The sequence below is a fragment of the Cygnus olor genome, chromosome 13 (genome assembly GCF_009769625.2).
Source record: "Cygnus olor isolate bCygOlo1 chromosome 13, bCygOlo1.pri.v2, whole genome shotgun sequence".
In the NCBI taxonomy this organism is placed as follows: domain Eukaryota; kingdom Metazoa; phylum Chordata; class Aves; order Anseriformes; family Anatidae; genus Cygnus; species Cygnus olor.
The window spans coordinates 20,500,395-20,513,173 of NC_049181.1; the positions used below are offsets into that span (position 1 = coordinate 20,500,395).

The window sequence follows — 12,779 nt, forward strand, 5'->3', positions numbered from 1 at the left end:
AATTTCAACCATCAAACACTGTAAATGTCTGCCACAAATATGGCAGTGTACAACAATGCCACTACCTTCCCTCACAACCAAAGTGTCTCAGCAGATGTCTTCCTGCTGTCAAAGAACCAAGTAGTTATGTTGAAACGTATAGGGAGAAAAGATATTTTAAGCAAGATTTCTCCACCAAAAAGATAACCTGGAGGCTTATGTAAGGTAAAAAGATAAGTAAAATAAAAGATTTTCAAATTTGTTTTCCTACGTTATTAATACATGCTGCATCAAAATACAAACCCTTTATTGCCTATGACAAAGTCAGGGGAAAAAAATTCGCCTAAATTATTACTAAGTAATCCTTAGTTTAAATTTTTTATTTCTACATTTCCTATAGAAGACATCTTAAATGATGCTATTAGAGCTTATTTTAACACATAGAGGCAGTACTATGAATTCCAGAATTCCAGCTGCTATCACAAATTTCTGATACACATTTCCTGATTCAATTTAACAATGTAATCATAAAGATGACCTGAACAGGGGGGAGAAGGAGCCATTCCAATTTATTTATTCATAACCTTCTAAAACAATCTAGAAACTTAAGGTTTCTCACTGTTGTGGAACTGTCTGAAAGGAAGTTTCTGCCTTGTAACATGTATTTTGCCATCCATGTATTCTGCTATAGGTTGAACAAGTCTCCAACCTTGCAAAAAACTTTGAGAAATCTTTACTCTTCAATATTACTTAGGTGTTCTTAATTTTACAGAACGGAATACAAAATTCCAAATATTTTGATAAATAACTGTATCAACAAAAAAAAACACATTATAAACAACTTTATTTCTCATTAAAAGCCACCCCACCATCACCACCACCAACCTCCTTAACACAAAACTGTATCTTTGCATCTTTTTGGATTATTTTGGACCAGCTTAATATACTCCAGACCATTGAAATGGATTCGTGCTGATTTCTTGGCAACTAAAAGGTGAGGAACTGCATTCTTCTGGTCTACTTTAACTAATCATTTCATTTCTCTGTTCAAAATGTAAGCTATTGCTAAATTTAAATTTTCAAAATTCAGATACCTATTCTTAAAACTAGATCAGCAGTCTAGTCAAATAAACACCCCAGGAAACAACACCTGAAGGGAAGCTAAGACTTCAGCTTTAACTAAAGCATTTGGCATTGGGTGTTTCAGACATTAGGCAACCTGCCCCAGTTATTAAGAGTAAATACCTCAACAACTTCACCTCTCTCTATAAAGGAAGGAAGGAAACTTAGAATTTCTGTATTTCTAACCAAAGCTTCTTTTTCAATACTTTGATTCTGAAAGACATAAAACCTTGACAAATACACCATGTAAACAAAGAAGTCTCATGATGGCTTCCTATTAGCAAAGCTTAAAAATTGATTTAAAAATACTTTATAAAAAGGACTTTTAAAATATTTAATTATCACTGAATACTCAAGAAAGAATTCAAGCAGTGCTTTATTTTAAACTGGAAAAACAATCTATAACCGTATTTAATCATTTTGTTTCCTTGTTTCCAAGAGAAAAACCAACCACATCTATTACCACTACGAATCACCAGTACATTTAAATGAAACCAGAAATTCTTAAAGCACTTACTGAAGGAGAGTAAAATCAGTTGGTATTTCTGGAGCTGCTATCATTTCTTTATCATCTTCTGGAACACCACTGTATTAGAAAGATATTCAAAAACCAGTCTGAAGTACGAGCTTACTTTCCTTTCTTCCTTTGTAGTGGACAGCTTCTGAAATAATAATAAAAAAACCACATTAGAAACATTTCCACATAAGGGATAAAAAAAGTTGGAAACATAGAAAATGTTAGATCACACCACCTTCTGTTTCCAGCCAAGCTTTTTCCTGTTTAAATAAAGACTTTGTATCTTTGACTCCTCCCATTATCTTATGAAAAAAAGTATCTCCACAAATGTTAAAAGCATCGAAATAAAAGGAAATAAAAAAGTGCTTGGAAAATAAATGCTCTTCTGAATAGCATGAGGAAATTGAATGGTTTTCATAAACACCTTGCAAATAATTTTCTTCTTCTAAATCTATACTAGACTAAAATTTGAACTGTAAGACCTTGTACTGTAAAGTCCAGACTCTACTACCAACACTATGATATTGTGGTTAACCAAACCAAAAAACAGATTTGATGTTAAACTTAACGCATAGTGTGTGCCCATTTAAGAACATTATGTATACCAATTTTGAATCTGATGCGTAAATGCTGCTGATACTTAGCACAAGGCTTACAAGTTTTAACGTTTAAAGCACTCAACATGTCTCTAGGAATATCAATGAAGATAGTATTATCTATGTATTATAAAGAAAAGTATCAGAAACAGTGTTAGCATCTTATCAAGAAAATGTAAGATTGCAAAATATTTTCTTTTCAAGTTAATTACATATAAAATTTTCCTATGTTTGGGGGCAGGGCAGACAATGAATGCTTCAAATGTGAAATTCGACCATGCATGCTAAAGCTTTCTGTGTCAATTTTCTGTCTCAAACTAAATTTTACACAGTGAAGAAATTAAGAAAGCATGAGGTTCGGGTATTTTAAAGATGTAATAGCACAGAGAAGAACCTTCAGAACTGGGAACTCTGCTGACTCTAAGGCTTGTCAGAGTAATTAAGTATTTGAGCAAAAGATACAATTTTAAGCTCCATGTGCTTAGCATGCCAATGTCTGGTAGCAACGCTTCAGAGCCTGCATTTCAATTGAGCACATACAGGCTGTACATTTCTTTCCTGCAAGTGCTTCTTCTGAATGCTAGGGGCCACTGTAGCTTCCAGAATTTGGTGAGCTGAGAAAAACCACAAACCCTGAACTTAAGTTGCTGTTTCTTCACATTTCACACAATTATGTAAACGCAGAGAAACCAGAGTGGAAATAAGCAGTGCCGAAAAGAGAGGTTCAAGATAGGTAGGTGCATCTCAAGACAGTCCACATCTACTACTGTATGCGCCATCCAGAGCACAGTATAAGATCAAAAGCTTCACAAACTTTGTCGCTGCAGAACAGCGAAAACCTTCGTCACTCGTTTCTCCCTTCCTTAAAACCACAAAGGCACATTACTGGTGCATCACAGCCTCCCCTGCTTGGTTTATATGGAATTTTTTGCAAATAGCTACTTGCAGGCAGTGCAACATCCATTCATCTTTTGTAGGCTCTGCCATTCAGAATCACCCAATTTAATTCCCCAATAAAATGGGCAAAAATATACCTCAAGAACTTTATTCCTGGGTTATCAAGTTAAACTGGTTCACCAGTGGGTACCCAGAGCCAACGCATTGGGAACATGTGACGGCGCAGCCAGGCGCAGGGGAGGGCCGAGCAGTGCTCCTACCTTGGCAGCGCAGAGCTATGACAACGGCCAGGCGGCCTGCATGGCTACCGGCTCCACTCGTGCTGTGCTGCAATATCATCATTCCAAGTGTATCAGGTATAAAAAATAACAATAATCTAAAAAAATACAAAGATTTGCTCTGATTCCTGTCAGCAATTGTAACTTGGAGAATCAGGCCGGTGCCCGCTGGGAATGTACCTCAGCGAGGAGCGGGGCAAGGGGAAGCGAGAGGCGAGCAGCCAGCCAGCCACCCAAGTCCCATTCCAGGCACACATGTGATTCTAAGCCAGCACAAAGTAAAGGCACAAACTTCAAAAGGCACACGGTTCTGTTTCAAGTTCAACCTGTCCATCAACGTGTTATTTGACTTTTCTAGTTTGAGTTTTTCAATGGTGAGAAGCACCACGAGTACTGAAGACATGATCAAGAAGCTCAGATGCAAATTTCATATTATGTCTCATTAATACTACCTATTTACAGTAATAGTTACCTATTCCATAAAATTTGATGGTACTGAGACAGAAAGCAAGTTAACCATTTGTTTACACAATTAAAACTTTTTCAGTCTCCTATATAAAAAGGAAATTACCCTCCTACCAATTCTCGCAAAGTATTTCTCAAAAAGCAGTATAATACAATCACACAAGAATATTTTGAAGAAAAAAGATAAAAACCATGTAAAATGACAGGAAAATGATTAAATATATATTTTCTGAATGAAAAATTTAAATCACCTGATAAAAACAGCTGGCTGGAGTTTATATCCACTTGCACTTGGAAAAAACACTCATCTTAGGCCAAGCAACAGATGAAGAAAAAAAGTGTGTCATTGTTTGGGCATAATCACTTCATGAATATAGGAAATAAATATCTAGTAATTCAAGATGCTGTAGAGTTTAGCTACTAAGATTTAAGTTTCAAGAATTGTTTTTCTTGAAGGAAGTAGAAGAAACTTGGCCCTCATGAGCACAACTACATACTGGTATTAATGGAAGACAGTAGTTTCAGGTGACTGCCCTGCAAGAACACAAGAGCTAAGGCTGTAAGGGATCTCCAGTATCAAGCTCAGGCCCCAGGAATGATTAAAAAAAAAAAACCCTTGCATTAGTTCCAGTAAGGGCTCATTTTTAAAGTTTTACATACATAAAGATTACAAGAAGGACCTATGAGTCTTGCCAAGTAGGGTCAAGCTAACCCAGCACTTCCTCATGGGCAGATGCCGGCAGAAGCTGCCCAGGGAAGAATCCATTTGCTTTGTTCTTACTGGTGATGTTCTCCTTGACTTCTCCCCCCAACATCCACAAATAAGTCAGGAATTTTTTCAGCCAAACATATTATTTCTGCATTTCATAGCACGTAATCAGCATTTTTCCATGAATATTCCATTACTTTTTTAACCCAATATTTAGCTGTCATGATATTCACACAAGAGCTTCCAAAACCGAACTGTATAGTATAAAGAGGCATGTTCTTATCCTTGAGCTCAACATTTTCCCATTTTATTTGGTGTCCATGGGTTTTAGTATTGGGAAAGACTGGTATTGGCCATTCCCCCATTATGCTTGATCTCAGCAAATGCCTTTTGGAAATTCAGGATGCCTGCCAACATGTCTTCTTTACACACGGATCTGATGACTCATTCAAAGCACGCTGTTTGGGAAGTTGATGAGAAAGAGGAAAACTGTCCATATAAGCATTCTGTCAGAACTTTTAAAACATCAAATTCTTCATAGTGCAGTCTGAAAGGAGGAAAGTAAAATTCATGCAGGTGCCATTCCAAGCAGTGCAAGTCTACATTAGCTGTTAATGTGCTCTAATAAGCATATTTTTTCAGTATTTTCAATACACCTAAACTTAAGTGCATCATAAAATGCAGTTCTTTGGACTTTTTTTTGTTTGTTTTGCATATTTGCATGTTCACAGCATTCTAACTTTAATTTTCTTAAGCATATACTGAAATCTCTCACTCTATGAGAAGTTTCAAAAGTCACTCAACTTTGTGAAGTCATAATTAAATTATTAACTATAAAAAGAAAATGTATCCTGCTGAAAGATCACAAGGTGGAGCTCTAGCCTAAAGCTAACTGAAGAAACTCCAAAAGACAGGTCATCCAGAGGTTGACCTAGTTATTTCTGTGCAATAAACTTTATAATAGATTGCTAAAACAGCAGTAATATTGTAGCACATTTCCTTAAGATTTATATTTAAATTGCATAAGGACACTGGAAGACTCCCACATCTTTCCTGAAATTAATGCACATAACATGTTTGATTCAGTGACTCTTCCAAAGACGGAAATGCATCTCGCTGCTGTAGTACAACCAGTCTCCATAAGTAGCTTTCGAAAGCAAGCAGAGCAATTTCAAAATACACTTTAATAGCAGAAATAACGTAAGCCCTTACTGTATCTTGCTACTTAGATTTTTGCTAACAGAATGTCAACAAACTAAAAAACATTGGAACAAGAAAAGGAGTCCAGGAACACTAATCATATATAACGTTGCTAACTCTAAATGTAATAGTTTCCATTTAAATTAATTTTACTCTTAAAAGAACTAAGTGTGAACAACTACAATTAGAATGTGTCTTTACTGAAAAACAACTTCATTACATGCACAGGCTAAACAAACACGAACATAACCCAGCCAGAAGCCTTTGTTAAGTGTATGTGTATATACACAAACAAAAAATTACAAGACCTGTCCATGAAACCTGTGTTTCATGCTCTTGTGTAAAAGCACTAACTTGAGTGTTATTGCACGAACTCATGGCAGAACAGTTCAGGTAGGTGGTTTTTGGTTTGAGATGGATTCCCCAAAAATACACACACATGATTCCCACCCCCCTCCCCCAGTCTATTATTTGGAGGCTTTCTTTTTTGGGGTGAACACAGAGATCATAGAATCGCAGTATATCCCAAATTGGAAGGGACCCACAAGGATTGAGTCCAACTCCTGGATCCCCAGAGGAAAACAGCTACTTGAACGGGACAAAGATTTAGTAAATGCAGAATGACTGTTCAGAGGTGTATTGATTTTTCACTGTAATTCAGTTAATCATCTGTAAAAAAAACCACTTTCTTTATTCAGAAAATTAGAACTTGTAAAACTGCAATGCACTCAGCTGTAGAAATGATAATGGTTGAAGAAGTTCATCCCTGAATTATTTATTTACCCATGAATGAGAGGTGCTGATGCTTCAGAACCAATTATGCAGCAGCAACAGTTAAAATGCTAGTCAGATCAAAGTTTAAATCAAGGACCAAAAGTATTCCCAATATTTTCCTTCAACTATTTCAGAAGAGAAAGCTGGTATAAATTAGTGTTCCCCTCACTCTTTTTCTGAGAAATCAGAATATGCTTCAACTTTTGCTTTTATAAAATACAGTTTGTTTATTTCCAAATAAGTATGCTTCTCCATACTGCTGTTGCAGTCATCTCCACAAGCAAGACTAAACAGTGGATTTTAAGCAACTCCATGACATTCCCTACAGGCTTGCAAGAGTGCTATTTGTACTAATGTTACACAACCTAGTATTTCAACGGCCAACAAGCTTTAAAGCAATCCTGTAATTTGAGTAAAATACAGAAAACATACTTCAAGTAGCATTCTATATTGTAAAAACTGTACTTCAACATGATTTAGTTATAACTGTATCAGCAGTTTGATCATATTATCATAACATAATCAAGACTAAACTGAACAATAATGCAATTAAAACCTTTAGATGTGTGGTTATTTTTGTACTTTTTGCTTAACAAGTAAGTCTCAAGCTTCCTTTACAAGACCACCTGGAATAGCCATCATCAATCTATGCTCCTCCATGCTCACCAGCAGACATGGTGTACCTACACAGAAACTGCCCATGGTGCCAAAGGCAGTGAACAGTTAACAAGCCAACAAAGAACCTAAACGACCTCATTTGTACTAGTCTAGTATTTTCAACCTATTTCTTCACTTTTTTTTTCTGATCTTCCAGCTCCTACACCGCCTCTACACCACTTTGTCAACATCTCTCAGTTCCTCTTCATCTTTCAAAAACCGAAGAAGCGATCTTACAGTGGCCACTTACATTATGCTGTCACACTACCACTTTTATTCCCCGGCCTGCTGTTTATTCAATTTTTATAATATTTGCTCTTTAGCTGATGCAAATGGTTCGCTGGTAAAGTGATAAATTGCCATCCCAGAAGATGCTTTTGTGACACACCTATGATATTGTAACCATGGGCTGCTGCTGGAAGCAGTAGCCTTCCTTCCCACTCCACTCACCAAACACAGCAAGTTCCCGCTCCCTCCTCTCTTCTAGCACTCAACTGAGGCAGCAGCAAGAAAGGTCTGAAAACAAAACTGTCTTTTCTTCTTGGCATGGTCAGCTCTCCACTGGACTGGACAACAGAACCAAGCCACCCTGCAGCCACATGAGGCACTCACCAGCCATGTACCAGTAGCAGCTCAGACCCACCTGACAGAGCTCCCTCACTGCCTCCCTTGCAGCGGCAGCACCAAGAGGAGTAATGCCTAGCTGAAGTCCTTGCGACAGCTACTGCTAATTCTCCTACCTAACCCCGGGAGGGCCCACGGCAAGCCGCCTGCTTGCAGCTCTGGGTGCCAAAGCCTGCAGGAAGGGCCAGGTCCCCGCCAGGCGGCACCCACCCGCTAGCCACCATGCTCTGGGGCCCACCCATACCCATGACACCTTCTCAAGGCGTTCTCCCTGCCTTTTTCCACACACGGTTCCTGCATTTCTATCGGCAGCAGGCCGTGCTGCGACTGCGGGGCACCTCGCTCCTGCGGCAGAGGAGCGCAGCCATGAGGTGAAGGCAGCTGCCAGGCCTGCTGCTGGCCAGGAGAAAGCCAGGCGCTGGGAGAACACCAGTCCCCAGAGACAATGTGCACACCACTAAACACTAGAGCAAGTTTTTTTCACAGCTTAACGTCTTTAAACAGGTTTTATTTGGGGGGGTGGGAATATAAAAGACATGAAAAAGGCTAAAACTTAAAATAAAGGTTTAGACTTTACCATAAGTCTAGAAATTTAAAAGAGAATTACAGACCACGACCTCCATACCATCCTAATAACTGCCAACCCCAGCTTCACCATCAAATAGTCCACCCCCCTCATTACAAGTGATTTTTTTTGGACTTCTGCTTGTTTTATTACATAAGTTGGTGGATCATCTATTCTGGAAGGAAGAGAGTTTGCCATGGTGCTTCATGGGTCATACGATTACTCATGGAAATACCATTAATAACATCAATATCCTTAATACACTAAGTGAAATACTATTTCATGGTGTAAATATAGTTCGGTTTGAACCACATGAAGTTTCTATATCTGTACTTAGTAATTTATACTGTCAAGTAAATTGTTTGAAACAAAAGATATAGGCATTACACAAAATACTGTAAAATGAGTTAACTGTACAACAAGAGCAACTGTTACTATTATAGGAAAAAAAAATGTACCTGTAATACTTTTTAATTATTCCGCCCAACAGTATTCCTGAGCATCTCTAAAACACATCTGAAAATCCCAGACGTCTTTAAAACGTTTTGATTTCAGATGTCTTTTACAAAAAGGTAAAAGGTAAGATAACAAAAGTAAAAGTTACACCTCGTTTTGTCTGTCACATCTTCCCCTGCCAAAGAAGAAATGGCTTCCAGATGTTGTAGTCTGACTGCGTCGAAAATGAGGCTCTTAGGATGAATAAAAGCCAAGTCGGATGACAACCAAAATTCAAAAAAAAAGCCACACACGCCTACTTTAAAAAAGCCAAAAGAAGTACTAGTTGATTTATGATACAAGGCCAGCACACCTCATCTGCCTAAATGCCCCAAGTTTCCAAACTGAACTATAGAACACATGCCCCCTCACACACTGACTTTTCCAAATCGCATAACCCTTCAAAACCTTGGCTCTTGCAAAAGTTACTGTCCACAGCAAGCAGGTAACCAGCTACGTAAGAAAAGATGAGAACAGAACTAGCATTGTTCAAACAAGCAGCCCACAGTGATGAACAACTTCAGTACCCTCTGCAGAGGTAGGGTTTTCCAACAGACAAGATATTCCATCTGGCAAGTTCTATTTTTTGTTCTCCCACTGATCGATGCGAGCCTGCAAGTTGCCTCACTTTGTAGCAGCCTCAGCTTCCCCTCCTACCACACAGGTTTTCCTCTTTGAGAAGTCCAGGTCACTGGGGCTTTGCGCCCACGACTTTGTTTGGGCCTTTCTATGAGCAACTGCATTCGATTATAAACTCTGGCAGGGGACCATATGGTACACACTACATAGCATCAGCTGCTGCTATAACACACTCGATATTAGATAACTCAAATATGGGAAAACCCCTTAAAATAAAACTACTGAAGAGCAGAAAGTAAAACCTCTCAAGCACATCTCAGAGTGAGCTCCTACCAGCCCAGGTCACAACGCACTTTGGCTAGCCCTTTGAAGAGCCCACTGTATTTCTCTGCGCTGCAATCCCAAGCCTTCTGAAATAAGAGAGAAGGAAAGAGCAGTTTGGTTCTGTGTTTTGTCAACTCAAATCCACCAGAGTTTATTAACTGAAGCTTCAACACTACATAAAAATGGTTGAACTGTTTCCAGATGATAACTAAAAAGATCAAGTCCAGCACAGAAGCAAACACAAAAGAGTAAGCAGAAGTCAAACTGCATTTGGCTGACTGGATCTAAATAAAAAAAATATGAGGGAAAAAAAAGGAAAAAGAACCATCTGTGCAGAACGAACTGATATTTCTGGGTCTATAGGTGAGCTAATCTGCACCCTATTCAGGTGTAGTTGTAGCTCTTTTTCACCACCAATATTCACCAGTAGCAGATCCCATAGTTTTACAGGTCTCTACTTGCTCTAAAAGCCCACGTGCTTGTTCTCCTGCTGCCGTCTCCACTGGTCACTACTGGCATCATCAGTCTCACAACGGTAGTATAAAACTGTTTATAGTAAAGCTCTGAAAACTGCCATTACACAAACACCAATGTGAACAAACGAGCAGTGTCCCATCCCTCCCTAGCTCAAGTGACAAGCCAACTAGTGCAGAAGACAACTAAGTGGCACAATTAAATCTATGCCATAAGAAAGGAAAAAGAAGTATTTAGCAAACAAGGAATAAATATTGTGCCATATCCAAACCAGGCAGCACGACAGCTAAAACCTAAGCCTTTCTTAAGTGGATTATGGCTCTTTCAAGGATCAATCTAAGTAATCATCCTTTAAAAAGTAAAAATAAAAATTCAAACAACCATTCAAGTATGCAGAAGTTGATTTCACCTCTAAAACAGAAGAAATAAAGATAAAAATCTTGTAACTTCCATTAGATACTTATCCCTGCAGTCTGCCAGCCTCAGAACATCTGTGCTCCATACATCCCCAGTCATAACTTGAAGATTTTTAATACCCAATATTTTGTTCCTGTTCTCCTTTGCAACATCTGAGCTAAAATCCCAATTGGTTTGTTTGGAGATTTGCAGCACTGAATACTAATTTTATATGAAACAGCAGTTGTGATATTCATGGCTTTCCCCCACACAACTTAGACAACTGAATATATCCACAATGCAGAAAGACAATAATCCATTAACAAAGTCATTACTAGATGAAAAAATACCTATTATTGCCTGGCCTAAAAAGCACCCTCTCTTCCTTTATTTATCCTAAAACCAAAGCCCTCTTAAAAGAATCCTGAAAGAGAGATGTCTGGTGCTGAAATCTCATTTATGGAGACCTATTCGCTATTGAAATCCATTCGCTATTGAAATCCATTAAACATCCATCGGAAACCAGCTTGGCCACTTGCCTCTATCCTAAAAACATTGCAAAAATATTGGCATTATTCAAATCAATAAGTTCTTTCAACTCTGTAATTGCTTACTTGTGGCAGGTAACAAATTACACTAACTAGGAGAGCTATAACATACTACGCCTGCATTATAAAAGCTAAAATGAAGAAATATCAGAAACATTTCTTACAGACTAAACTCATTTTAATAAGTAAGCTGACAAATAATGAGAAACTCTTGATGTGTATAAAATAATCTCAAGCAAAGGTCAGTGAGACTTGTCCTTTTGAAATTATCTTCCCATAAATCTCTCAAATACTGTGCATTAGGCACCTTAGGGATACAGGGACATCCATTTCACACAGATCTAAAATACAAAAACATACAGCTTGTTAAATCAACCAAAATTAAACCTCAGGTTTCTTCAAAAAGCTATATCCTTACACATCTGTTCTCTAGTAAATTCAATATGTAAATAAAGGCAGTAGCTCCCTCCTCCTCCAAAAGGCAGTTATAGCCTACAGATTTACATTTCGTTGAAAATTTACTGGTTACATTATGAAAGAATCATGTTCTGTAGCAAGTATTTTACTTGAGCAATGTTAAATACATAGAAAATGTTTTTAAAGCCACAACTGTTGCACTTACTAGCTCAGCAACATAGTAGAAGCTATTGAGATAAGGTGGCTATGCCCTCTTTCTCCCTGCTTTTTGCTTTTAAAAAGGGAATAAAAAAAGGAGCAGTAGTGCTAGATATCTCTTAAACAAGCTACGTGTGCTGTGATTCCCCCTCTCCCCCAGCAACACAGTACCCCGTAGTATGAGGGAACTGCCCCATGCTCTGGGAATGGTGCAGCACCTGCAGCGACTTCCCAGGGAGGACTCACAGGTACTGGTCCCGTGCAAACTAACCCCTCACCTCCACTGATGACAGAAGTCTCAAATGCAAAAGCTTGGGTTGTTGGAGTTTTTTGTTTGTTTTTCCTGTCTTACAGCTATAACAAGAATGCAGTTTTGGTGTAAGCAAAGAATTTGAACTGTCGTTTTTATCACCCTGGGGAAAAAACAACTAGACCAAATTTTAACATACCATTAAAAAAAGAGAACAAGGTTGCACATTTCATATGCTCTGGTTTGTTTACAGTCAGATCTATCAACGACAGACCATCTCCATTGACAATTAAAGCTAACATGCTGAACCACAAATACGGAGAGCTAAAGAGCTGACAAATCCCATTTTGCCAACTTTCATCCCAAACGCAGTAACCTCTAAGAGATGGATGGAAAACACAGCCGCCATGGCAGGAGTCACCAGAGGACAACTGTCAAAACCTAGAGCTGCCTAGCAATGGCATGACAAAATGCTTCCATCACACACCAGAGCTCATTATTGTTTATTATCTGGAATGTATCATCAGCTTGTGGTTTTCAGCTGGTGACCATGTTTGACTTACAAGTTTGAAATTATTTGTAATTATTGTCAGAAGAATTTGTTAGATTTCAAGTGCTGTATCAGTCACCTCATCTTTGCCAACCATTTTTTTTTCTAATTAACTGCATTCCTACCCTTAGCACACATTTCTCTTCCTGTTTTGTCTGAAATACT

At 38.3% G+C, this 12,779-nt stretch overlaps 1 protein-coding gene across 5 annotated transcripts in view; it reads right to left on the reverse strand.

Annotated features, from left to right (window-relative positions):
* Positions 1–12,779, reverse strand: part of STAG2 (stromal antigen 2) — a 74,669-nt gene that overhangs the window by 37,939 nt on the left and 23,951 nt on the right. For 4 of the 5 annotated variants that reach the window (XM_040572158.1, XM_040572161.1, XM_040572160.1 and 1 more), the window contains exon 2: positions 1,619–1,763. In XM_040572158.1, coding sequence (XP_040428092.1) covers positions 1,619–1,662 — 44 coding nt within the window. In that variant the 5' untranslated portion in view covers positions 1,663–1,763. Of the gene's footprint in view, positions 1–1,618; positions 1,764–4,105; positions 4,626–12,779 lie in introns of those variants that run through there. The other variant, XM_040572159.1, reaches the window with a different exon arrangement.